Consider the following 27,459-nt stretch of genomic DNA (forward strand, 5'->3'; position numbering starts at 1 on the left):
GTTTTATGTGACTAAAACAGAATACCACAGACTAAGTACTTTATAAACTACCTAGTACTTTATAAATGAATCACTGACCATCCTTGCCTTCCCAGAGGATGGTCAGCATCTGGCAAAATTGAGGGGCCAGCATCTGGCAAGGGCCTGCCTCGTGTCATTCCAGAATGGCAGCACATACATGCCCTTCCACTGGAAGGCAGAAGGGTAAGAGAGCACACAGACGCATGAAAGAGAGTAAGAAAGCAAGAGGGAGCTAAACTTGCTTTTTATAACAAGCCCACTCTTGCAATAACTAACCCACTCCCAAAATAAGACATTAATCCATTCATGAAGGCTTTGCCCTGTAATGGATCACCTCTATTAGGCCCCACCTCCCAACATTATTATACTGGGGATTACATTTACAACACATGAACTTTGGGGAAAACATTCAAGCCATAGCACTAGATGAAATGAACACATTTCTAGAAGCACAAAACCTACCAAGACTAAATCATAAAAAAAAACAAAACTCTGAATATACCTATAAATAGTAAGGAGACTGAATCAGTAATAAAAAATCTCCCCACAAAAGTTTTAGGGCTGATAGCTTCACTGGTGAATTCTAACAAATGTTTAAAGAACTAACACCAATCCTTCTCAAACTTTCCCCAGCAATTCAAGAAGGAAGACTTCCTAATTCATTCTGTGAGGCCAGCATTACTCTGATACCAAAGACAGACACTACAAGAAAAGAAAACTACAGACCAATATCCATTATGAACATTGATACGAAATTCCTCAACAAAATATTAGCATACAAAATTCAGTAGCATTAACAGGATTATACGCTATGACTACATGAGATTTATTCCTGGAATGCAAGGATGGTTCAACATATGAAAATTAATCAATACACCACATTAACAGAATGATGGGGAAAAAACCATGATTATCTCAACTGATACATTTGACAAAATTTGGCACCCTTTCATGGTAAAAACATTCAAATTAGGAATAAAAGGAAACTACCTTGATGTAATAAAAGCCATATATGAAAAACTCCCAGTGAATATCATGTTCAATGGGGAAAGACTGGGACATAGCAAAAACAGTGCTAATGGAGAAATTTATAGCTATAAATGCTTACATTAAAAAATAAGATCTTAAACCAACAACCTAACTTTACAGCTTAAGTAATTAGAAAAATAAGAACAAATGAAATCTTTTCCTTCAAGATAGAAATAAGGGAAGGATGCATACTTTCACCACTTCTATTCAACGTTGCGTTGGAAATTCAAGCCAGAGCAATTAGACAAGAAAAAGAAATAAAACTTATAAATTGGGAAGGAAGAAGTAGAATTATTTATGTTCACAGATGATATGATTTTTGTATTTGTCCATTTTCACACTGCTATAAAGAAATGCCCAAGACTGGGTAATTTATAAAGGAAAGAGGTTAAATTGACTCACAGTTCAGCATGCCTTGGAAGGCCTCAGGAAACTTACAATCATGGTGGAACATGAAGGGGAAGAAAGGCACTGTCTTCACAAGGTGACAGGAAGAAGAGGTGCCAAATGAAGAAGGAAGAGCCCCTTCTAAAATCATCAGATCTCATGAGAACTTACTACCATGAGAACAGCATAGGGGAAACTGTCCCCACAATCCAACTACCTCCACCTGGTCTCTCCCTTGACACATGGGGATCATAGGGATTATAATTCAAGATGACATTTGGGTGGGGACACAAAGCCTAACCATATCAATTTTCTATGCAGAAAACTAAAGATTCTACAACATACCCCTGAACTAAGAAATGAATTCAGCAAAGTAGCAGGACACAAAATCAATACACAAAAATCTGCTGCATTTGCCAGGTGTGGTGGCTCACGCCTGTAATCTCAGCACTTTGGGAGGCAGAGGCGGGCGGATCATGAGGTCAGGAGATTGAGACCATCCTGGCTAACATGGTGAAACCCCGTCTCTACTAAAAATACAAAAAATTAGCTGGGCATGGTGGTGAGCGCCTATAGTCCCAGCTACTTGGGAGGCTGAGGCAGGAGAATGGTGTGAACCCAGGAGGCAGAGCTTGCAGTGAGCTGAGATCATGCCACTGCACTCCAGCCTGGGTGACAGCAAGACTCCATTCCCCCCCCACCAAAAAAAAAATCTGCTGCATTTCTATACACTAAAAATGAATAATCAGAAAAGGAAATTGTGAAAACAATTCTATTTATGGTAGCATCAAAAAGAAAAAAATACTGAGGAATTAATTAAACCAAGGGGGTGAAAGACTTGTACAATGAAAACTGTAAAACATTGCTGAAAGAAATGAAAGAAGACATAAATAAATGGAAAGACATCCCATGTTCATGAATTGGAAGCCTTAATATTGTTAAGATGTCAGTACTACTCAAAGCAATCTACAGATCCAATGCAATTCCTATCAAAACCCCAGTGATTTTGTTTTTTTTTTGCAGAAATAGAAAAGCCCATCCTAAAATTCATGTGGAGTCTAAAGGGATCCCAAACAGCCAAAATAATTTTGAAAGGGAAGAACAAAGCTGGAAGACTCACACTTTCTGATTTCTAAACTCACTACAAAGCTATAGTAATCAAAACAGTGTGGTAATGGTGTAAAGAAAGACATAGAGGGCTGGGTGTGGTGGCTCATGCCTGTAATCCCAGCATTTTGGGAGGCCAAAGTGGGCTGATTGCTTGAGCTCAGGAGTTTGAGACCAGCCCAAGCAACATGGGGAAACCTTGTCTCTATAAAAAATATAAAAGCTGGGCAAGGTGGTTCATGCTTGTAGTCCCAGATGCGTGGGAGGTTGAGGGGAGAGGATCACTTGAGCCCAGAAGGTTGGGGCTGCAGTGAGCTGTGATTGCACCACTGCACTCCAGCCTGGGCAACAGAGCAAGACCCTGTCTCAAAAAAATCCCAAAAAGATATGGAGACCAATGGAATAGAATAGTGAGCCCAAAAATAAACCCTCACATATATGGTCAAATGATATTTGACAGGAATGCAAAAATCATTCAGTGAGGAGAGGGACAGTCTTTTCAACAAATGATGCTGGATAAACTGGATTTCCACATGTCAAAGAATCAAGTTAGACCCTTACCTAACACCATATACAAAAACTAACTCAAAGTAGATCAAGGACTTCTGAATATAAGACCTAAACTCTTAGAAGAAAGCACAGGGCAAAAACTTCATGACAAAGGATTTGGCAGTGGTTTCTTGGCCATGACACCTAAGGCACAGGAAACAAAAGAAAAAATAGATAAATTGGACTTTATGAAAATTAAATAATTTTGTGCATCAAAAGATATTAACAGAGTAAAAAGGCAACCCATGGAATGGGAGAAAATATTTGCAAATCATACATATGGCAAGGGATTGGTATCCAGAATATATAGAGAACTCCTGTAACTCAACAATAAAAAAAAAACACAATTCAAAAATGGGCAAAGGACTTAAATAGACATTTCTTTAAAGAAGTCATACAAATGGCCAATAAGCACATGAAAAGATGCTCAGCATCACTAATCATTAGAGAAATGCAGATCAAAACTAAGAGATATCATTTCAAACACATTAGGATAGCTACTATAAAAAAGAACAGAAAATCACAAATGTTGGCCAGTGTGTGGAGAAACTGGAGCCCTTGTGCACTGCTGGTGGATATGTAACATGGTGCAGCTGCCGTGGAAAACAGGATGACAGTTCCTTAAATATTTAAAAATACAATTCCTATATGATCCAGCTATTCCACTCCTCAGATACATATGCCACTCCCCACCCCCAAATTTAAAGCAGGGTCTGGAAGAGATATTTGTATACTCATGTTCATAGCTGCATTATCTACAATAGCTAAAAAGTGGAAGCAGCCCAAGTGTCCATTGACAGAAGAATAGATAAGCAAAATGTGGTCTATACCTACAATGGAATATTACTGAGCTTTAAAAAGGAAGGAAATTCTGACACATGCTGCAACATGGATGAACCCTGAAGACATTATGTTAAGTGAAATAAGCCAGTCACAAAAGGACAAATACTATATGATTCCACTTACATGAGGTCCCTGGAGTAGTCAAATTCATGGAGACAGAAAGTAGAATGGGGGGTGCCAGGGTCTGGGGGAGAGGCAAATGAGGAGTTAATGTTTAATGGGGATAGAGTTTTAGTTTCCAAGATAAAAAGATATATGGAGAAGGACAGTGATGATGGCTGCACAACATTATGAATGTACTTAAGACCAGTGAACTGTACGCTTAAAAATATTTGGCTGGGTGAGCTAGCTCATGCCTATAATCCCAGCACTTTGGGAGGCTGAGGTGGGAGGATCACTTGAGCCCAGCCTAGGCAACATGGAGAACCCTGTCACTATAAAAAATTAAAAAAAAAAAAAAAAACACTAGCCAGGCATGGTAGCACACACCTGTACTCTTAGTTACTCAAGAGGCTGAGGTGGGAGGATTGCTTGAGCCCAGGACGTGGAGGCTGCAATAAGCCTTATGATTATAAATATGATCACAGCACTGTGCTCCAGCCTGGGTGACAGAGGAAGACCCTGTCTCAAAAACAAAAACAAAAACAACCCAAAAAGTTAAGATGGTAAATTTTATGCTATATGTATTTTACCATAGTTTAAAAACATAATGAATTTTAAAATATCAACTTTATGAAGGTTCAGCTTAGAGACAATAAGCTCCCTCAATTCTAAATGTACTGTGTAACAAGCATAGACACCGTGACCCACCACAGTCTCCATACAGGACATCTCCCCTATCCTGAATATTCCCTCATGGCCCTTTGTAGTTAAGCCTCCCTCCAGACTGGCTCTGGAAATCATCTGTCTGCTTTCTGTCACTCTAGATTAGTTTTGCCCATTTTAGAACTTCACGTGAATGAAATCATACATGATGCATTCTTTCATGTCTTGTTTCTTTTGCTCAGTGCATTGTTTTTGAGATTCATCCATGTTGTTGCATGTGTCAGAACTTTGTTCTTTTTTGTCTGTGAAGGAGTGTCCTGTTGTGTGAATACACCACAGGTTGTTTTTCCATTCATCTGCTGGCGTGCATTTAGGTTGTTTCCAGTTTGGGGCTATTATGAATAAAGCTGCTATTTGTCTTCATTTCTCCTGGGTCAATATCTAGGAGTGGAATTACTGGCCTTTATGGTAAGTGTATGTTTTACTTTGTAAAAAACTGACAAACTTTTCTGAAAATATTGCATTCTTTTTCCTGTGTGCTGGCAATGGATGAGCGTTACCCTACATCCTTGCCCACACTTGGTGTTGTCAGTCTTTTAAACTGTAGCCATCCTAGTGGGTGTGAAGTGACATCTCATTGTGGTTTGAATTTACATTTCCCTGAGGACTACTGATGTGGAGCATCATTTTAAGGACTTTTTGGCCATTTGCCTGTCTTCCTTCTGAAATGTCTTTCAGATCTCTTGTCCATTTTTATTTGATTGTTTGTCTTCCAGTTTTCGATTTGTAAGAGTTATTTATATATTCAGATACAAATCGTTCATCAGATATTATTTTCTCATGGTGTGTAGTTTCCTTTCATATTTTCTTCAAGATGTCTTTGAAGAGCAGGAGGCTTAAATTTTTTTTTTTTTTTTTTTTGAGATGGAGTCTCGCTCTGTTGCCCAGGCTGGAGTGCAGTGGCGCGATCTCGGATCATTGCAAGCTCCGCCTCCGGGGTTCACACCATTCTCCAGCTTCAGCCTCCCAAGTAGCTGGGACTACAGGTGTCCACCACCACGCCCGGCTAATTTTTTGTATTTTTAGTAGAGACAGGGTTACGCTGTGTTAGCCAGGATGGTCTCGATCTCCTGACCTCATGATCCACCCGCCTTGGCCTCCCAAAATGCGGGATTACAGGTGTGAGCCACCTCGCCCAGCCAATTTAATCAATTTTTCTTTATGGTTCATGTTCTTTGTGTCATAGCTAAGAGATCTCTGCCCATCCCAAGGTTGCAGATATTTTCTTCTGTTTTCTGACAGCAGCTTTGTAGACATAGCCTTTATGTTTGGGCCTAAGAACCGCTTCATGTTGATTCTTGTGTATGGTGTGAGGTAAGGGTCAAAGTTCTTTTTTCTTTTTCCCCAAATAACAACCCATGTTTTAAAAAGTTAAACCAGAAAGGGAACACAGAAACTACTTGAGCAAAATAACTTGTCCTGAGAACCAGTGAGGTGGTTGTTACTGTTGAACATTTACAGGCAGTTGAGGCGGGAAATGAAATGTGATGGCTTCTGAGTCCTGAGTTTTGGATGTTAGTGTAAGATGCCTGCCCTCCAGAGACCTATGTCTTCTTAAAACAGTGAGGCCCTTTTCTTGCTTACTGCCCACCTGTCGCTTAGGGGCCAGAGCATGGCCAGGAGGAGGGCAGGGGAAACAGGAGTGAGTGGACGTGATGACCAAAGCCCCAAGATTCACTGATTCTGACTCCGAAATGGAACGTGCTTTTCCAAGGCTGTGTGTATGGGAGGAGGTCACTGGGTGCTGCACCTGTCACTTTGAATTGTTGAGAGGCAAGGGCTCATGACACATCCCTGACTCTGACGTCATTTCCCTGGAGGGAAATGGCTTTGAGCCCCAGATCGAGGCCCAATATGCACCTGTTCATCTGCAGCCTCACGGAGCCAAGACCACTTTGGCCACGAGAACTGGGACCACCAGCTGAAACTGGCAGTGGCATGGAATCGCGTGGACATTGCCCGCAGTGAGATCTTCACGGATGAGTGGCAGTGGAAGGTAAGTCTTCCAGAGCACCCCGTGGAGGGGCCTACTGGGCTCACATGCATTGCACCACTGAAGCAAGGGCAGGCAAAGTTCGCATTGTCTGGATCCCAGCCCTTCCCTTGAGGGTGGGTGACCTGGGCAGCTTTCATCCTCTCCAGGTTGGGGACAACAGCAGCCCCCATCTCCAGGGTCTTTGAGATCAGGATGACATGGGGTGATGGCCAAATGCAACCGTCACTGCACAATGCTTGCTCTCAGCCTTCAGATCTGCACCCCACGATGACAGCTGCACTCATCTCCAACAAGCCTGAGTTTGTGAAGCTCTTCCTGGAGAACGGGGTGCGGCTGAAGGAGTTCGTCACCTGGGACACCTTGCTCTACCTGTACGAGAACCTGGACCCCTCCTGCCTGTTCCACAGCAAGCTGCAGAAGGTGCTGGCGGAGGAGCCCGAGCGCCTGGCTTGCGCGCCCGCAGCGCCCCGCCTGCAGATGCACCATGTGGCCCAGGTGCTGCGGGAGCTGCTGGGGGACTTCACGCAGCCGCTTTACCCCCGGCCCCGGCACAGCGACCGGCTGCGGCTCCTGCTGCCCGTGCCCCACGTCAAGCTCAACGTGCGTGCTGGTAACGGGGCCCATCCTGGACTCGTCTTCGCGGGCTACTGCTATGTTCTTAGAGCTCTCTGTTTTTAAAATTAGCTTTTATTTTTATTAGAAAAGACACATGCCCTATCTTAGGCTGCTTGGGCTGCTGTAACAAAATTCCACAGATGGGGCAGAAACTACCAGTTTATTTTCTCGAAGTTCTGGAAGCCCAAAGTCCCAGATTAAGGCACCAGCAGGGCTGGCTTCTGGCCAGGGCCTCTTCCTGCTTGCACGTGGCTGCCCTCTTGCTGTGTCTTCACATGACAGAGAGAGAAGTCTCTGGTGCCACTTCTTGTTCTTTTTCTTTTATTTATTTTTTATTTTTTTGGGACAGGGTCTCACTCTGTCATCCAGGCTGGAGTGCAGTGGCGCGATCTTAGCTCACTGCAGCCTCAACCTCCCAGGCTCAAGCAATCCTCCCACCTCAGCCTCCCAAGTAGCTGGGACTACAGGTATGCGCCACCACAGCTGGCTAATTTTTAAATTTTTTGTAGAGATGGTTTTGCTATTTTGGACAGGCTGGTCTCAAACTCCTGGCCTCAAGTGATCCGCTCTCCTCACCCTCCAAAAGGCTGGAATTTACACCCTCGAGCCACCGTGCCTTGTCTATTTTTATGTTTGAGACAGGGTCTGGCTCTGTGACCCAGGCTGGAGTGCAGTGGTGCAATCATGGCTCACTGTACCTTCCACCTCCTGGGCTCAAGCAATCCTCCTGCCTCAGTCTCTCGAGTAGCTGGGACTATAGGCACGTGCCACCACACCCAGCTTTTTTTTTTTTTAATAATATTTTGTTGAGATGGGGTCTCATTATATGGCCCAGGCTGGTCTCAAACTCTGGGGCTCAAGTGATCCTCCTGTCTTGGCCTCCCAAATTGCTGGGATTGCAAGTGTGAGCCTCCGCACCTGGCCTCACCCCTCTTTTTATAAAGAGAACACACCTATCCACTTAGGAACCCACAATGTGGCCTCATTTAACCTTAATTACCTTCTTAAAGGCCCTATCTCCAAACGCTATAGTCACACTGGGGGTTAGGGCTTCTACATGTGAATTTTAGGGGGGACAGAGTTGCGTCCATAACATACTCTTTCTAAAAGTTCCAAACAGTATAAAAGGTTCTGCAGGGAGCATGATCCCCTGCCCTGAGCCCCACTCCTGCCCACTATGTATGCTGGTTTTTCCCTACAGTCAGGTCAGTAATATTCCACCGTATTTTTGTGAGCTGCCCAGCGTGCACTGCAGCTGTAGGAGAGTGGATGCTGTAGTCTGCACCCTGTGATTCAATGGGAGCCCTGCTCTAGTCTCACCTTTATTTAATGGTGAGACTGCCCCAGTCTCCAGCCTTATTCAAGGGAACCCTGCTCTAATCTCCACCCTTATTCAATGGGAACCCTGCCCTAATCTCCACCCTGATTCAATGGGAACCCTGCTCTAATATCCACCCTTATTCAATAGGAACTCTGCCCTAGTCTCCACCCTGATTCAGTGGGAACCCTGCTGTAATCTCCACCCTGATTCAATGAGAATCCTGCCCTAGTCTGTGTACCCTTTTTCAGTGGGAACCTTGCAGTGACTCAATGTCAGGAATGATGCTGGATTTTGTATTTGTATTTCCTCTTGGGAGTATTTATCTCTGATTCATTAAGGTTTTACAAAGCAAAGCATCAGATGCCTTTGAGAAGATTGAGCTCCTTTTCTTCTTTGACCTATGGATTTGGTGAATTATTTTAATAGATTTTCTGATAGTGAAACATGTTTTTATTCCTGTTTTGAATTTCAGCTTGGCCTCAGTGCAAGTTTAATATCCTGGATTCTCTTGGCAACATTTTCAGGATGTTTGCATCAGAATGCTTAAGGCTTTGATGGCAGTTTTATTTGGGGGGCTATATTTGTCAGGCTCTGATATCAATTTTATGTTAGTTTTGTAAAAACCATTTGGGAAGCTTTCTTTCCTTCTCCGCTCCAGGACAGTTTATGTAGCTGGAGTTAACTACTTCTTATAAGCTTGGTCGACTCCCCTGTGAGTCCATCGGGGCCCAGTGCCTTTTTTTTTTTAAATTGGTAATAGTTCTAGTAACTTTCTCAGTTTCTTTTCTGATTATTTTTCTGTTTAGGTTCTCTATCTCTTCTAAGATCACTTTTTTTTTTTTCCTGCTAGAAAATTGTTTCCTCCAGGTTTTCCAATCGATCCATTGTTCCAGGTGAGCTCTGTCTGACTCTTGAGAAAGACATGGGTATGACTTGGTTTCTTTGTTTTTTGTTTTTGAGACAAGGTTTCGCTCTTGTTGCCCAGGCTGGAGTGCAATGGTATAATCTCTGCTTACTGCAACCTCTCTCTCCTGGGTTCAATTGAGTCTCTTGCCTAAGCCTCCCAAGTAGCTGGGATTACAGGTGCCCACCAACATGCCCAGCTAATTTTTTGTATTAGTAGATATGGGGTTTCACCATGTTGGCCAGGCTGGTCTGGATCTCCTGACCTTAGGATCCACCCATCTTGGCCTCCCAAAGTGCTGGGATTACAGGCGTGAGCCACCGTGCCAGGCCGGGTATGGCTTGGTTTTATACATTCACGATCTGCACTTCTTAAGTCCAGTGTGTTTATTTAAGACGCTCAGTTGGAATATGCTTAGGAAGGTCCAAAGCAGAATCTCAAGCTTATCTGTACCTGTGGTTTAGGAAGAAAAACACATTTCTTTTTTTTTTTTTTTTTGAGATGGAGTCTTGCTCTGCTGCCCAGGCTGGAGTGCAGTGGCGCGATCTCGGCTCACTGCAACCTCCACCTCCTGGGTTCAGGCCATTGTCCTGCCTCAGCCTTCCGAGTAGCTGGGACTACAGGCGTCCGCCACCACGCCTGGTTACTTTTTTGTATTTTTAGTAGAGACGGGATTTCACTGTGTTAGCCAGGATGGTCTCGATCTCCTGACCTTGTGATCCGCCCGCCTTGGCCTCTCAAATTGCTGGGATTACAGGCGTGAGCCACCGTGCCAGGCTGGGTATGGCTTGGTTTTATACATTCACAATCTGCGCTTCTTAAGTCCAGTGGGTTTATTTAAGACACTCAGTTGGAATATGCTCAGGAAGGTCCAAAGCAGAAGCTCAGGCTTATCTGTACCTGTGGTTTAGGAAGAAAAACACATTTCTTTATAATGAAAAACCTTCAGGAAATTTCTAGGATCACATGAGGTGTGTTTTGTACAGTATGTGATGTGGGAGATGGTTTTTTTTCTACTTCTGGGGAGCGTTTCCCAGCTACCTGAGTACGCGTTTCCTGGTCTGGGGAAAAGCCTAGCCATGCAGGGAGGTGGGTCTGGGCGAGGTGCCCTGTGCTTGCTCGTGAGTGAGCCTTGTTGCCCACCTGACAGATCTTTCCTAGTGGCCTCTCTGCCAGAGACACTGCAGGAGAGTCCTTCAGGGAGAAGACAGCCACTGACCTATTAACATACTCCACTGTGCTAGAATTTTGCTTCATTGAAAGCGGCTTTGATGCCATCAGATAAGACTGGGGAACCTTGAAGTGCCTGGCATGAAACAAGAGTCTACACATGTTGGTAAAGGAGTTAGACGGGCATTTCACTTTCTAGATGTCTCCAGAACAGTGTTTTAAAAAACTTCAGTGTGCATAAGAATGATCTAGGGTGTTGCTGAAAATGCAGGTTGTAGTTCTCCAGGGACAGTGAGATCCTGAGAAGGTCGGGGCTGGGGTCAGGGCCTGCACCTCCGACAGGCTCCGCCAGTGACTCTGAGCCAGGGGGGCCTGGCTGGGGCTCTGACAGTCCACTGCTCACCAGGTGCAGGGAGTGAGCCTCCGGTCCCTCTACAAGTGTTCCTCAGGCCATGTGACCTTCACCATGGACCCCATCCGCGACCTTCTCATTTGGGCCATCATCCAGAACCGTCGGGAGCTGGCAGGAATCATCTGGGCTCAGGTAATAAGACCGGCTTCTCAGCAGACACAGCTATAGGCCAGCGGCCAGCTGGGGAGCGTGGCTGGAGAGCCTGAGGGCAAGTGCAAGTGGAGGCTGTGGAAGCTGTGGAGGGGTGTGGAGGGGTGTGGAGGGCTGTGGAGGGGTGTGGAAGCTGTGGAGGGGTGTGGAGGGGTCTGGAGGGGTGTGGAGGGGTCTGGAGGCTGTGGAGGGGTCTGGAGGGGTGTGGAGGGGTGTGGAGGGGTGTGGAAGCTGTGGAGGGGTGTGGAGGGGTCTGGAGGGGTGTGGAGGGGTGTGGAGGGGTGTGGAGGCTGTGGAGGGGTCTGGAGGGGTGTGGAGGGGTGTGGAGGGGTGTGGAAGCTGTGGAGGGGTGTGGAGGCTGTGGAGGGGTGTGGAGGGGTGTGGAGGGGTGTGGAGGGTGTGGAGGGGTGTGGAGGGGTGTGGAGGGGTGTGGAGGGGTGTGGAGGGGTGTGGAGAGGTGTGGAGGGATGTGGAGGCTGTGGAGGGGTGTGGATGGTGTGGAGGGGTGTGGATGATGTGGAGGGGTGTGGAGGGCTGTGGAGAGGTGTGGAGGGGTGTGGAGGGGTGTGGATGGTGTGGAGGGGTGTGGAGGGCTGTGGAGGGCTGTGGAGGGGTGTGGAGGGGTGTGGAGGGCTGTGGAGGGGTGTGGAGGGGTGTGGATGGTGTGGAGGGGTGTGGAGGGCTGTGGAGGGCTGTGGAGGGGTGTGGAGGGCTGTGGAGAGGTGTGGAGGGGTGTGGAGGGGTGTGGAGGGGTGTGGAGGGGTGTGGAGGCTGTGGATGGGTGTGGAGGCTGTGGAGGGGTGTGGAGGGGTGTGGAGGGGTGTGGAGGCTGTGGAGGGGTGTGGAGGGGTGTGGATGGTGTGGAGGGGTGTGGAGGGGTGTGGAGGGGTGTGGAGGGGTGTGGAGGCTGTGGAGGGGTGTGGAGGCTGTGGAGGGGTGTGGAGGGGTGTGGATGGTGTGGAGGGGTGTGGAGGGGTGTGGATGGTGTGGAGGGGTGTGGAGGGGTGTGGAGGGGTGTGGAGGGGTGTGGATGGTGTGGAGGGGTGTGGAGGCTGTGGAGGGGTGTGGAGGGGTGTGGAGGGGTGTGGAGGGGTGTGGATGGTGTGGAGGGGTGTGGATGGTGTGGAGGGGTGTGGAGGGGTGTGGAGGGGTGTGGAGGCTGTGGAGGGGTGTGGAGGCTGTGGAGGGGTGTGGAGGGGTGTGGATGGTGTGGAGGGGTGTGGAGGGGTGTGGATGGTGTGGAGGGGTGTGGAGGGGTGTGGAGGGGTGTGGATGGTGTGGAGGGGTGTGGAGGCTGTGGAGGGGTGTGGAGGGGTGTGAAGAGGTGTGGAGGGGTGTGGAGGGGTGTGGAGGGGTGTGGAGGCTGTGGAGGGGTGTGGAGGCTGTGGAGGGGTGTGGAGGGGTGTGGATGGTGTGGAGGGGTGTGGAGGGGTGTGGATGGTGTGGAGGGGTCTGGAGGCTGTGGAGGGGTCTGGAGGGGTGTGGAGGGGTGTGGAGGGGTGTGGAAGCTGTGGAGGGGTGTGGAGGGGTCTGGAGGGGTGTGGAGGGGTGTGGAGGGGTGTGGAGGCTGTGGAGGGGTCTGGAGGGGTGTGGAGGGGTGTGGATGGTGTGGAGGGGTGTGGAGGGGTGTGGAGGGGTGTGGAGGGCTGTGGAGGGGTGTGGAGGGGTGTGGAGGGGTGTGGAGGCTGTGGAGGGGTGTGGAGGGGTGTGGAGGGGTGTGGATGGTGTGGAGGGGTGTGGAGGGGTGTGGAGGGCTGTGGAGGGCTGTGGAGGGGTGTGGAGGGGTGTGGAGGGGTGTGGAGGCTGTGGAGGGGTGTGGAGGGGTGTGGAGGGGTGTGGAGGGGTGTGGAGGGGTGTGGATGGTGTGGAGGGGTGTGGAGGGGTGTGGAGGGGTGTGGATGGTGTGGAGGGGTGTGGAGGCTGTGGAGGGGTGTGGAGGGGTGTGGAGAGGTGTGGAGGGGTGTGGAGGGGTGTGGAGGGGTGTGGAGGGGTGTGGAGGGGTGTGGATGGTGTGGAGGGGTGTGGAGGGGTGTGGAGGGGTGTGGATGGTGTGGAGGGGTGTGGAGGGGTGTGGAGGGGTGTGGATGGTGTGGAGGGGTGTGGAGGGGTGTGGAGGGGTGTGGATGGTGTGGAGGGGTGTGGATGGTGTGGAGGGGTGTGGAGGGGTGTGGAGGGGTGTGGAGGCTGTGGAGGGGTGTGGAGGGGTGTGGATGGTGTGGAGGGGTGTGGAGGGGTGTGGATGGTGTGGAGGGGTGTGGAGGGGTGTGGAGGGGTGTGGAGGGGTGTGGATGGTGTGGAGGGGTGTGGAGGCTGTGGAGGGGTGTGGAGGGGTGTGGAGAGGTGTGGAGGGGTGTGGAGGGGTGTGGAGGGGTGTGGAGGGGTGTGGATGGTGTGGAGGGGTGTGGAGGGGTGTGGAGGCTGTGGAGGGGTGTGGAGGGGTGTGGAGGGATGTGGAGGCTGTGGACGGCTGTGGAGGGGTGTGGAGGCTGTGGAGGGGTGTGGAGGGATGTGGAGGGGTGTGGAGGCTCTGGAGGGGTGTGGAGGCTGTGGAGGGGTGTGGGCGTCTCCAACACCGGGAAGGACTTGGGGCACCTGGAGTTGGAGAACAAAGAACTTAGCTCTAGGCAGGAAAGGAATTTTTTTTTTTTTTTTGGGACGGAGTCTCGCTCTGTTGCCCAGGCTGGAGTGCAGTGGCACAATCTCGGCTCACTGCAACCTCTGCCTTCCACGTTCAAGCGATCCTCCTGCCTCAGCCTCCTGAGTAACTAGAACAACAGGCATGTGCCACCACGCCTGGCTAATTTTTTATACTTTAGTAGAGATGGGGTTTCACCATATTGGCCAGGCTGGTCTCGAACTCCTGACCTCATGATCCGCCTGCCTTGGCCTCCCAAAGTGCTGGGATTACAGGAGTGAGCCACTGTGTCCGGCCCAGGAAAGGAATTTTTAAATTAAAAGTTCTGCTAAAAAAACTGGTTCTGTGGTTATGTCCGAGGCTGAGTCTCACTGGGCACGCACAGGCCGGGTGGTGCCGCCCTCTGCAGCTCACAGGGGTTCCGATGGGGGCTGGTGCATGTGCTGGGCCCGTGCTGTCCGTTAGGCTTTGCAGGGCAAGCAGACCCCTCCCACAGGCCACGCAGGAGCCTGGGCCATCAGAGGTTGTGTATTGACTGGGGTGGGGCTTAAGTTGTCTGTATAGATGTGGTCACACACAGTGATTGCCCAGTGGCCCACACTGTCCCCGGGCCTCATTTTCATCACCTGGGGCAGTGTGTTGGGTTCCTCAGGCTGGGTTGAACCTGGCTCTTTAGTCTCACGGTGGCTCCTCCGGTCCCCAGAGCCAGGACTGCATCGCAGCGGCCTTGGCCTGCAGCAAGATCCTGAAGGAGCTGTCCAAGGAGGAGGAGGACACGGACAGCTCGGAGGAGATGCTGGCGCTGGCGGAGGAGTATGAGCACAGAGCCATCGGTGAGCTCTGCCGAGCACGGGCTGCAGGCCATGGCTCAGCCGTACATGCCCTCACCTGGAGTTCCCATCCCTGGGTCTCAGCCCCATGTGCCCTCACTCTGGGGTCCTCGTCCTTGGGCCTCAGCCCTGCATGCTCACCCGAGGGTCCTCATCCTGGAGTCTCGGCCCTGTAACCACCCAGTGGGTTCGTCTTGCCTGCTGCTCAGATAGAGCCCATTTGTTAAGACAGCGAGATTGCAATAGAGAAAGAGTTTAATTCACACAGAGCTGGCTGAATGGGAAGCTGGAGTTTCATCACCCAAATCAGTCTCCCTGAAAATTTGGAGACTGTTTTTTTACGTTTTTGTTTTTGTTTTTGTTTTTTTTTTGAGATGGAGTGTCGCTCTGTTGCCCAGGCTGGAGTACAATGGTACAATCTCGGCTCACTACACCCTCTGCCCTCTGGATTCAAGCGATTCTCCTGTCTCAGCCTCCCGAGTAGCTGGGGTTACAGCTGCATGCCACCACACCTGGCTGATTTTTGTATTTTTAATAGAGATGGGGTTTCATTATATTGGTCAGGCTGGTCTCGAACTCCTAACCTCAGATGATCCGCCCACCTCAGCCTCCCAAAGTGCTGGGATTACAGGCGTGAGCCACCACGCCTGGCGAGACTGGGGTTGTTAAAGGATAATTTGGTGGGTAGGGGGCCAGGCAGTGGGGAGTACTGATTGGTTGGGCCAGAGATGAAATCACAGCGGGTCAAAGTGGGTTCTTCTCGCTGTCTGCTGTTCCTGATCACAGGGGTGGAAGTGGGTTCTTCTCGCTGTCTGCTGTTCCTGGGTGTGGTCACAGAACTGGTTGCACCAGATCTCCAGTCGGGGTGGCGTCAGCGATGCATCAGAACGCAGGCTTTCAAAATATCCTGGGTTTTCCAATAGTGATGATATTCCTAGGAAGAGTTGGGGAGGTTTGGAATCTTGTGGCCTCTGGCTGCGTGACTCCTAAACCATAATTTCTAATTTGTGGCTACTTTGTTAGTCTTACAAACGCAGACTGCTCCCAGGCAAGAAGGCGGTTCGTTTCGGGAAAGGGCTGCTATCATCTCTGTTTGGAAGTTAAACTATAAATGAAGTTCCTCTCAAAGTTAGTGTGGCCTATGCCCAGGAATGGACAAGGGCAGCTTGGAGGTTAGAAGCAGGATGGAGTCCATTAGGTCAGTTCTCGGTCCCTGTCTGAGTTTTCTCCCTGTTGTCATTTTTGTAGAGGCAGTTCCAGCCCTACGTGCCCTCTCCCTGGGGTCCTCTTTCCCAGGCCCAGGTGTTTTGAGACATCAGCCCCACATTTGCCCTGTGCCCTTCCCTGTGTCCTGGCGGTGCTGTCCTGAGTGGCCGCCCTCTGACCCGTCCCCAGGGCTCAGTGATTGTGACCTGCTGCTCTGACGGGGCTCTCATGTCTCCGCCCAGGGGTCTTCACCGAGTGCTACCGGAAGGACGAAGAGAGAGCCCAGAAACTGCTCACCCGCGTGTCCGAGGCCTGGGGGAAGACCACCTGCCTGCAGCTCGCCCTGGAGGCCAAGGACATGAAGTTTGTGTCTCACGGGGGCATCCAGGTGACCTCCCAAGGGCCCCTTCCAGAAACAGACGCCTGTGGTGCCTGCAAGGTGGACACAGCCTCCTGTTCGTGCAGTTGGCACGCACACTCACACAGGCTTCAGGGCCCTCAGCAGCTCGGGGACAGCGCCTGACCCCTCGGCCACCTGCTCCAGGCTCTAGCCTCCCATTTTGCAGATGGGGGAAAGCTAACATGAAGCAAAAGCAGGAGCTGGTGGCCATGGAGATCGCAATTCACCTCCCCATGGATGTTCCTACCTGGGAGCGGCAGGCAGAAGCCCAGGTGGCTCTGGGAACGGCGTCTGCCCTCTCTCCCTGGAGGGATAAGCGGGACACGGCGTGTCCTCCCTGGAGCAGCAGGGGCTCCCAGGCATGGCTGCCCTCAGCATCGCCCTGGAACCCCCGGCAGGGCCTGGCTCACAGCGAGTGCCCCTTGCACGCTGGGCTTCCTTGGAGCACCGAGCTATTGCCAAGTCCATGAGCTCCCATCATGTCCTGGGCTGTGCCAGGCCTAGAGAGGCCTGGGGAGGGGTCCTGTCCCCCACTGCAGAGCTCAGAGGGGCCAGTGCTCTACAGCCTGCAACTGCGGGGCCTTCGAAGCCAGCAGAGATGGGGTCCCATAGCTTGAGGTCAGGTGAAAGGCGGGATTGGGCACCCAAAGCCCCAGGGCAAGCTCTGTGTCTTCACCGCTTTCTGCTGTGAGACTGCAGGTTAGCTCTGTCCACTAGGCACCCCGAGTCCTCAGCAGACAGCTGACGGGCACCATGTGGGGCACAGGGCTGGGCACTGCCATCCTGAGACTGCCCCCATCCGCAGGCCTTCCTGACCAAGGTGTGGTGGGGCCAGCTCTCCGTGGACAATGGGCTGTGGCGTGTGACCCTGTGCATGCTGGCCTTCCCGCTGCTCCTCACCGGCCTCATCTCCTTCAGGTGCTGCAGGGCTGCGGGGCTGCGGGACTGTGGGGCTGCGGGAGAGGCTCCTGGGGGCTCAGGATCTTCCCTAGATCCCCTCGCTGGGAGCAAGTCATGTGTCCTCAGAATTGTCCCTGGATCCTGGGGCTGTAGAGATGGGGGTGGGAAGCAGAGCAGGGCCCCACGTGCTGGAAGCACCTGCCTTGCCCCAGCCCCAGCACTGATCTCATGATGCTGATGAGCCCGTCCCTCGGCCACATCAGCCTGGGGTCGGGGAGGCCAGGAAAGATGGTCTCCTGCTCCTGCCGGCACTGTAGACCTGAGCCAGTCTGCAGCGTGGGCAGTTAGTGCAGGTCTGGGATGTGAGCAGCGAGCTGCGGCTGAGTGCCTCCCTGTCCTCGCAGCCGCAGAGCCTGTATTGATGGAATTGCTTTCCCTTATGAAGGAGGAGGACACGGCTGCCCATGGTTGAAGACCTGGCCTGGCCTGGTGTCCCCACCTGCACCTCCTCAGAGGCTTGCTGGGGCGTTGTGGGATCTGCTGTGTTTTACTGAGGGCTGGATGGAGGCTCAGGGTCTCCTGGGAGTCAGGGCAGATTCAAGACCCCAGCGAGGTGGCTGAGCCCCTTCTGCAACCCGCAGGCCACACTGCCCGCCTCCTTCCCTTTCTCCTCATGGCCAGGATGGGTACTTGAGTGCTCAGGAATCCTGGTGGGAAACTGAGGCAGGGAGGAGCGGCTCAGGTGTCCTAAAGCAGTGCTGGCTCCTCCCCTGCTGTCCCGAGGATGGCAGAGCCATGTCACTGATGGCCGCCTCTGCTCCCGTTCCAGCGGCCCTGGGATAGGGACCTGGGATCAGGGCACACCACAGGGGGAGTGTGGTCAGCCCCGCCCTCATTGAGGACGGCAAGGAAAGCCTGTCCCCATTTACAGGAGGGTGACTAAGGCCTGAGCGTCCACTGAGCACTGGGAGCTCTGAAGCTGGGGCCCACCTAAGGCTGGGCTTGGGGCAGGCTGCAGCCATGAAGGTCATGGCCATGGGCAGGGCGTCAGCGGGCATCCCTGTGTCCTCACTTTGCTGGGCTGTGGGGTCCAGCCCCACCCCGGTGGCTGTGTGTGAGGCTCCCAGGCTGTGCTGTGCCGGCTCCGCCTGTAGCTGCCGTTATGGCCCCGGATCCCTGAGTGCTTTTGCCCCTAAAAGCACATCTCTCTGAGGGGCACGGGGGATCACGGGGTGGCCAAAGCCTGTGGAGGTCAGGACCCTGGCCCTGGCAGTCACTGTCTCCTCTCCGCTGCGACGGCCGCAGGGAGAAGAGGCTGCAGGAGGTGGGCACCCCCGCGGCCCGCGCCCGTGCCTTCTTCACCGCGCCTGTGGTGGTCTTCCACCTGAACATCCTCTCCTACTTCGCCTTCCTCTGCCTGTTCGCCTACGTGCTCATGGTGGACTTCCAGCCTGTGCCCTCCTGGTGCGAGTGTGCCATCTACCTCTGGCTCTTCTCCTTGGTGTGCGAGGAGATGCGGCAGGTACAGCCCCACCCGCTTTTCCACGCCCCAGCCCGGGGCCACCCACTTGGCTGCATTCTCATAGGGGACCCAGGGCTTAGAGCCCACCCCATCTAGCCTGCCCAGCTCCCTGCAAGCTGAGTAGAGCCGGTGTTTCCTCCCCAAAATGGGTGGCTGGGGCCCTGCCCTCCAAGCCCCTCCCTCCTCATGCCCCCTGCGCCTGCTTCCCGGCTTTCCCTCGGCCCAGACATCCTTCCCGCCTGGAGACCGGCTGATCAGCTCAAGGTGGATGCCCTGACCTTGTGGACTATGAGTATATCCCTTCCCCCAGGAAGAGCAGTGCAAGGTGTGGGGTCTCTAAGACCCCTCTCACGTTCAATAATGAGCCAGAAGGACCCACAGACGCTGGGGAGTGGCAACGCTCACTTATGGTTTATTAAGCAACAGTCTACAGACTAAACCAGCCAGGGGGAGGGACGCAGTTGCATCCAGGACAGCTCTGAGCCCAGGGCATCCGGCCAGTCCCTCCCTGGGGAGGTGTGGGTGGCACTCCATCCTCCCAGTGATGATGTGTGGCCTCATGCATGGAGGCACGGTCCTCAGAGAGGCTCGCGGGCCTTGGTGTCTACTGGAGGTCAGTCACAGAGGCGAGGCTGACACCACATGGTTGACCTCAGTCTCCAGCCCTCCAAAGGTCAAACTGAAAACTGCCCGGGGCCCCACCCCAAATCACACTGTGGGACCACCTGGCATGGCCCAGGCCCCAGGAACAAAGACACCCTCATCAGGCGGACATTCCAAGGGCTCAGAGGCTACCTCCCTGGAGCTGGGCGAGGCCAAGCTGCCCTCCAGGTGGGGCGAATCCCTTACTGTGTGGGGTCTCCACTGTGCCCCCACGGTGCCTGCACCTGCTGGCAGCCGGTGAATGGGAACTAGGTCCTTGGGACCCTCAGGGCAGTGGTGAGGGGGTGGGGTCAGCCCACGGGGCAGTGGTCCTGGCTTAGACTTACCTCTGCTCTCTAACCTTGGTGGACCACCAGGCCCCCAGTTAGAAAGCAGTGTGCACTGTGTAAATACCACTGCCTACTGGGGCCCTGGGGGAGGCACCGGCGTCCCCAGGAAGGAAGATCAGGTCCAGGACTTGGCGGGGCCTGGGAGCTGTGCTGTGGCCCTGGCTCTGCTGGGCTCTCCTTGGCTCTCCTCTTGCCACATGGCTTCTGCCACCAGACCCTCTCTGCAAGGGGCCAGAGGCCTCCATGCACCCCCAGCCCCAGCCCCAGCCCCATGGGCAGCAGCCTGAGAGCAGAGGGGGCACTTCCTTCTCCCTGCATCTGTCTGTGATCCAGGGAGGGCCCTGGTTGGTCCTGCTGGTCACCTGTCCCACCTATCCAGCTGCTGGGTCCTGGGGCCTGGGGCTAGGGAGGGTGTGGGGACTCCTGCCAAGTAGGCCAAATGGGGGCTCCCACAGCCCCTGCCAGGGTCCTGCACTCTTGGCATGCTAAAGAAGCAGTGTGGCCCCTGACAGAACAAAGATCCTTGTGGGAAGGCAGCTGGTGCCTGACATTGAGGAGGGGGCTGCTCCAACACACAGACACGTGCACACACATGCATACACATACAGGTACATGCACACACATGTACACATGCACACAAATGCACACACACAGGCACACATACATACATGCATATGTACACACATACATGCACACAGTACACACATAGGCACACACATTCATGCATATGCATACACATACACACACGCATACACATGCACACATATACACATGCATACACATATGCATGGACACACATACATGCATATAGAGATGCACACATGCATACACACATACACATGCATACACACATACAAATATACACACAGATAAACACATGTATACACACATGCACACATGCACACACATACACATGCATACACATGCATACACACATTACACATGTGCATACACAAATATACACATACATACATACACATGCACACACATATACAGCACACACATACACACATACACGTACACAATATACACATGTACACATATGCACACATACATACACACATGCACATACACATGCATACACACATACACATACACACATGCACATACACAAATATACACATCACCCAAGCACATATACACATATACATACATATGCACATGAACAAACACACACGTACACACATACACATACACACAAGCACATATATACATATGCACACATGAATGAACATACACATATGAACACACACATACAGACACATACACATATATACACATGTACACACAAAAACATGCAAATACACATATACACAGAGACACACATATACACATACACATGCACACACACAAACATGCATACATACACAACACATGCACATGTATGTGCATACACATATACATGCACACATGCATGCACATACACATATACACAGATGCATACACATACAAATACATGCAGACACAGAATGCACACATACATACACACATATGTGCACACATACATATTCATACATGCACACATACATGCAGAATATATGTACATACACATAAGCGCACACACAGGTGCTGAGTGAGCAGGGGGCCGAGGTAGCTGCTGCCAGCGCTAGTCTGCATTGTTCCTCCACGTCCTGTTCCCATCTCCCTCACTGACCCAGCTCTCTTCAGATCAGAACCAATGTTCGGATTTGCTGACCATGATGATAGTGATGATAGTGATAGTGATGATAGTGACAGTGATGATAGTGACGGTGATAGTGATGATAGTGACAGTGACTGTGATGATGATAGTGGATAGTGATGTGACAGTGACAGTGAAGATAGTAAGAGTGACAGCCTGTCTGCCTTCCTACCGCCCCTCTTCCCAGTAGCTCTTCTATGACCCTGACGAGTGCGGGCTGATGAAGAAGGCAGCCTTGTACTTCAGTGACTTCTGGAATAAGCTGGACGTTGGTGCAATCTTGCTCTTCGTGGCAGGGCTGACCTGCAGGTGAGTGGCCTCACCCCGATGGCGGGCCCCTGTCTGAGGCAGCCAGCCCCGCAGGGGATGAGCACGGGCCAGGCCCGGAACCAGCCACACCGGGTGAGGCTCAGCTCCTCTGTGAACCCTGGATTGTCATCTGTCCAATGGGTGTCCAGGCAACAGCACCCCACCTACCCTTGGGATTGTTGAGGGAGCACAGAAGGGGCATGAGAGCTCCTGGCAGAGCTGAGATTGTCCATGTGCAAGGGGCCATGGATGGCAACCTCTGGAATTGTCCCAGCTCCACGGACACACGGCTGCCGCTTTCTCCCTCTGCCTCCCTACCGTGGGCTCACTGCACTGCCTGTGATACTCTCGTGTCTCTGCGAGGCCGCGGCCCCCTTTCTCGGAGGCAATAGGGCCCTGGCTACCTGCTGGCTCTCCAAGTGCCCCCATGCCAGGCTGCCCTGTGGGGCTGGGCGTCTGGACCTTTCTGAAGAAAAGTGGGAGGCTCTATTCCTCAATCTCATGCCGGCTTTGAACACCTGGGATGCAGGGCCCACCAGAGCCCTTTGCCTCCAGGGCCCACCTGGGCTAGGACAGGTGGAGGGGCGGCGGGGGACAGCTCTGGGGGCCACTGTGAGCAGGTGGCTGAGATGCGTGTGCTTCTGCCCGGCGGCCAGGCTCATCCCGGCGACGCTGTACCCCGGGCGCGTCATCCTTTCTCTGGACTTCATCCTATTCTGCCTCCGGCTCATGCACATTTTTACCATCAGTAAGACGCTGGGGCCCAAGATCATCATTGTGAAGCGGATGGTAAGGGGGCGGGGGCACCGGCTCCATCGCGGCCTGCAGCCCAGGGTGGGCCTCGGGGAGGGCAGGCCCCTTGCCAGTGGCTCGGACTGGGGCTTAAACACACCTGCAGGTTCCCCGTCCCTGTTTTGCCCCTTGGGCTCCCAAGAATGCCCTTCTCGTATCTTTGCCTGTATGTCACCTCTTCCAGGAAGCCTTCCCTCATTCTCCCCTCTGATCCCCACTCATTCCTGGCCTCTGATTCAGCTCTAGGAGCTTTTCTCCTTGGGTCACGGTTATGTCTGACCCCTCTTGCACTTTGTGGTGCCAGCACAAAGATGTCGGCAGTCCACGAGGGTGTGGGGGCAGCCCCAGGACTGCTCCTGGGAGCCTCCTGCGTGCCGTGTCTGTGCTGTGAGTGGCAGTGCCGTCTCCACCGCTGCTGGGCCTGCCTCTGGGCCCAGTGAGCATCGGGGGCCAGGAGAGTGTAGCCCACGCACTCTCTGTCCTGCAGATGAAGGACGTCTTCTTCTTCCTCTTCCTGCTGGCTGTGTGGGTGGTGTCCTTCGGGGTGGCCAAGCAGGCCATCCTCATCCACAACGAGCGCCGGGTGGACTGGCTGTTCCGAGGGGCCGTCTACCACTCCTACCTCACCATCTTCGGGCAGATCCCGGGCTACATCGACGGTAGGAGCTGGGCGCCATGGGAGCTCGGGTGGTAATGCCGGGAAGCAGGAGAGAGGCTGGAAAGGGGCTGCAGCCTGAGTGGGAGTGAGGCCGGCTCCGTCAGGGGGTCCTGCGGTTCCCACCTGGCCGGTGTCCTCCCTGGGGGCATTCATTCCCCGGCTCCTGTGGCAGGAAGTAGAAGGGGCTCCACCAGGGGAGGGAGGAGGGGGGACCTGGTGGGGGTGGGTGGTGCCACACAGAGGTCAGAGTGGGCCGAGGGCACCTGGGGCATCAGCTGACAGCCCCCTGAAATGGAATGTCACCCTGTTTCCCCTTTCCCTCTCACCTCAATCAGAAATAACTTCCTTCTTCTCTTGATGGAAAGAATTCATTCTTCCCTTCCTCCCTCCTTCCCTACCTCCTTCCCTTTCCTCCCCTCCCCCCTCCCTCCCTCCCTTCCTTCCTCCCTCCCTCCCTTCCTCCCTCCCTCCCTCCCTCCCTCCCTCCCTTCCTCCCTCCCTCCCTTCCTCCCTCCCTTCCTCCCTCCCTCCCTTCCTCCCTCCCTCCCTTCCTCCCTCCCTCCCTTCCTCCCTCCCTCCCTTCCTCCCTTGCTTCCTCCCTCCCTCCCTTCCTCCCTCCTTTCCTCCTTCCCTCCCTTCCTCCCTCCCTTCCTCCCTCCCTCCCTCCCTTCCTCCCTCCGTCCCTCCCTTCCTCCCTTCCTCCCTCCCTCCCTCCCTTCCTCCCTCCCTCCCTCCCTCCCTTCCTCCCTCCCTCCCTCCCTTCCTCCCTCCGTCCCACCCTCCCTCCCTCCCTTCCTCCCTTCCTCCCTTCCTCCCTCCCTCCCTCCCTCCCTCCCTTCCTTCCTCCCTCCCTCCCTCCCTTCCTACCTCCCTTCCTCCGTCCCTCCCTTCCTCCCTCCGTCCCTCCCTCCCTCCCTCCCTCCCTTTCTCCCACCGTCCCTCCCTTCCTCCCTTCCTCCCTCCCTCCCTCCCTCCCTTCCTCCCTCCGTCCCTCCCTTCCTCCCTTCCTCCCTTCCTCCCTTCCTCCCTTCCTCCCTCCCTCCCTTCCTCCCTCCCTCCATTCCTCCCTCCCTCCATTCCTCCCTCCCTCCATTCCTTCCTCCCTCCCTCCCTTCTTCCCTCCCTCCCTCCCTCCCTTCCTCCCTTCCTCCCTCTCTTCCTCCCTTCCTTCCTTCCTTCCTCCCTCCCTCCCTCCCGTCCTTCCTCCCTCCCTCCCTCCCTCCCTTCCTCCCTTCCTTCCTCCCTCCTTCCCTCCCTCCCTTCCTCCCTCCGTCCCTCCCTTCCTCCCTTCCTCCCTCCCTCCCTCCCTCCCTCCCTCCCTTCCTCCCTCCATCCCTCCCTTCCTCCCTCCCTCCCTCCCTCCCTCCCTTCCTCCCTTTCTTCCTCCCTCCCTTCCTCCCTCCCTCCCTCCCTCCCTTCCTCCCTTTCTTCCTCCCTCCCTCCCTTCCTCTCTCCCTCCCTCCCTCCCTTCCTCCCTCCGTCCCTCCCTTCCGCCCTTCCTCCATCCCTCCCTCCCTCCCTTCCTCCCTCCCTTCCTCCTTCCCTCCCTTCCTTCCTCCCTTCCTCCCTCCGTCCCTCCCTTCCTCCCTCCCTCCCTCCCTTCCTCCCTCCGTCCCTCCCTTCCTCCCTTCCTCCCTCCCTCCCTTCCTCCCTCCCTCCCTTCCTCCCTTCCTTCCTCCCTCCCTCCCTTCCTCCCTCCCTTCCTCCTTCCCTCCCTCCCTTCCTCCGTCCCTCCCTCCCTTCCTCCCTCCGTCCCTTCCTCCCTCCCTCCCTCCCTTCCTCCCTCCCTTCCTCCTTCCCTCCCTCCCTTCCTCCTTCCCTCCCTCCCTTCCTCCATCCCTCCCTCCCTTCGTCCCTTCCTCCCTCCCTCCCTTTCTTCCTCCCTTCCTTCCTTCCTTCCTCCCTCCCTCCCTTCCTTCCTCCCTCCCTCCCTCCCTCCCTTCCTCCCTTCCTTCCTCCCTCCTTCCCTCCCTCCCTTCCTCCCTCCGTCCCTCCCTTCCTCCCTTCCTCCCTCCCTCCCTCCCTCCCTTCCTCCCTCCGTCCCTCCCTTCCTCCCTCCCTCCCTCCCTTTCTTCCTCCCTCCCTTCCTCCCTTCCTCCCTCCCTTCCTCCCTTTCTTCCTCCCTTTCTTCCTCCCTCCCTCCCTCCCTCCCTCCCTTCCTCCCTCCCTCCCTCCCTCCCTTCCTCCCTCCGTCCCTCCCTTCCGCCCTTCCTCCGTCCCTCCCTCCCTCCCTTCCTCCCTCCCTTCCTCCTTCCCTCCCTTCCTTCCTCCCTTCCTCCCTCCGTCCCTCCCTTCCTCCCTCCCTCCCTCCCTTCCTCCCTCCGTCCCTCCCTTCCTCCCTTCCTCCCTCCCTCCCTTCCTCCCTCCCTCCCTCCCTCCCTTCGTCCCTTCCTCCCTCCCTTCCTCCCTCCCTCCCTCCCTCCCTCCCTTCCTCCCTCTATCCCTCCCTTCCTCCCTTCCTCCCTCCCTCCCTTCCTCCCTCCATCCCTCCCTTCCTCCCTTCCTCCCTCCCTCCCTCCCTTCCTCCCTCCCTTCCTCCTTCCCTCCCTCCCTTCCTCCGTCCCTCCCTCCCTTCCTCCCTCCGTCCCTTCCTCCCTCCCTCCCTCCCTTCCTCCCTCCCTTCCTCCCTCCCTTCCTCCCTCCCTCCCTTTCTTCCTCCCTTCCTTCCTTCCTTCCTCCCTCCCTCCCTTCCTTCCTCCCTCCCTCCCTTCCTTCCTCCCTCCCTCCCTTCCTCCCTCCCTCCCTTCCTCTCTTTCTTCCTCCCTTCTTCCCTTCCTCCCTCCCTCCCTCCCTCCCTCCCTCCCTCCCTTCCTCCCTCCGTCCCTCCCTTCCTCCCTCCCTCCCTCCCTCCCTCCATCCCCCCCTTCCTCCCTTCCTCCCTCCCTCCCTCCCTTCCTCCCTCCCTCCCTTCCTCCCTTTCTTCCTCCCTTCCTTCCTTCCTCCCTCCCTCCCTTCCTCCATCCCTCCCTTCCTCTCTTTCTTCCTCCCTTCCTTCCTTCCTCCCTTCCTTCCTCCCTCCCTCCCTCCCTTCCTCCCTCCCTCCCTCCCTTCCTCCCTTCCTCCCTTCTTGCTTCCTCCCTCCGTCCCTCCCTTCCTCCCTCCCTCCCTCCCTTCCTCCCTCCGTCCCTCCCTCCCTCCCTCCCTCCCTCCCTCCCTCCCTCCCTTCCTCCTTCCCTCCCTTCCTTCCTCCCTTCCTCCTTCCCTCCCTCCCTTCCTCCCTTCCTCCGTCCCTCCCTCCCTTCCTCCCTCCCTCCCTTCCTCCCTCCGTCCCTCCCTCCCTCCCTTCCTCCGTCCCTCCCTCCCTTTCTCCTTCCCTCCCTCCCTCCCTCCCTTCCTCCTTCCCTCCCTCCCTCCCTCCCTTCCTCCTTCCCTCCCTCCCTTCCTCCGTCCCTCCCTCCCTTCCTCCCTTCCTCCCTCCCTTCCTCCCTCCCTCCCTTCCTCCCTCCCTCCCTTCCTCCCTCCCTTCCTCCCTTTCTTCCTCCCTTCCTTCCTTCCTCCCTCCCTCCCTTCCTCCCTCCCTCCCTCTCTTCCTTCCTCCCTTCCTTCCTTCCTCCCTCCCTCCCTCCCTCCCTCCCTTCCTCCCTCCTTCCCTTCCTTCCTCCCTCCCTCCCTTCCTCCCTTCCTCTCTCCCTTCCTCCCTCCCTTCCTCCCTTTCTTCCTCCCTTCCTTCCTCCCTCCCTCCCTCCCTCCCTCCCTTCCTCTCTTTCTTCCTCCCTTCCTTCCTTTCTCCCTCCCTCCCTCTCTTTCTTCCTCCCTTCCTTCCTTCCTCCCTCCCTCCCTCCCTCCCTTCCTCCCTCCTTCCCTTCCTTCCTCCCTCCCTCCCTTCCTCCCTTCCTCCCTCCCTTCCTCCCTTTCTTCCTCCCTCCCTCCCTCCCTCCCTTCCTTCCTCCCTTCTTCCCTTCCTCCCTTCTTCCCTTCCTCCCTTCCTCCCTCCCTTCCTCCCTTTCTTCCTCCCTTCCTTCCTTCCTTCCTCCCTCCCTCCCTCCCTTCCTCCCTCCCTTCCTCCCTCCCTTCCTCCCTCCCTCCCTTCCTCTCTTTCTTCCTCCCTTCCTTCCTTCCTCCCTCCCTCCCTCCCTCCCTCCCTCCCTTCCTCCCTCCCTTCCTTCCTCCCTCCCTCCCTTCCTCCCTTCCTCCCTTCCTTCCTTCCTCCCTTCCTCCCTCCCTCCCTCCCTTCCTTCCTTCCTCCCTCCCTTCCTCCCTCCCTC

At 54.2% G+C, this 27,459-nt stretch overlaps 1 protein-coding gene across 5 annotated transcripts in view; it reads left to right on the forward strand.

Moving 5' to 3' along the window:
• TRPM2 (transient receptor potential cation channel subfamily M member 2) overlaps window positions 1-27,459 on the forward strand; it is a 104,128-nt gene that overhangs the window by 36,816 nt on the left and 39,853 nt on the right. For 3 of the 5 annotated variants that reach the window (XM_055373718.2, XM_055373712.2, XM_055373713.2), the window contains exons 11-20: window positions 6,636-6,757; window positions 7,004-7,357; window positions 11,174-11,311; window positions 14,668-14,797; window positions 16,243-16,388; window positions 17,206-17,318; window positions 18,606-18,822; window positions 21,686-21,804; window positions 22,461-22,593; window positions 23,084-23,255. In XM_055373718.2, the coding sequence (XP_055229693.1) occupies window positions 6,636-6,757; window positions 7,004-7,357; window positions 11,174-11,311; window positions 14,668-14,797; window positions 16,243-16,388; window positions 17,206-17,318; window positions 18,606-18,822; window positions 21,686-21,804; window positions 22,461-22,593; window positions 23,084-23,255 (1,644 nt within the window). Of the gene's footprint in view, window positions 1-6,635; window positions 6,758-7,003; window positions 7,358-11,173; window positions 11,312-14,667; window positions 14,798-16,242; window positions 16,389-17,205; window positions 17,319-18,605; window positions 18,823-21,682; window positions 21,805-22,460; window positions 22,594-23,083; window positions 23,256-27,459 lie in introns of those variants that run through there. The other 2 variants (XM_055373715.2, XM_055373716.2) reach the window with 2 other exon arrangements.

Source organism: Gorilla gorilla, chromosome 22, assembly GCF_029281585.2.
Source record: "Gorilla gorilla gorilla isolate KB3781 chromosome 22, NHGRI_mGorGor1-v2.1_pri, whole genome shotgun sequence".
NCBI classification, from domain to species: domain Eukaryota; kingdom Metazoa; phylum Chordata; class Mammalia; order Primates; family Hominidae; genus Gorilla; species Gorilla gorilla.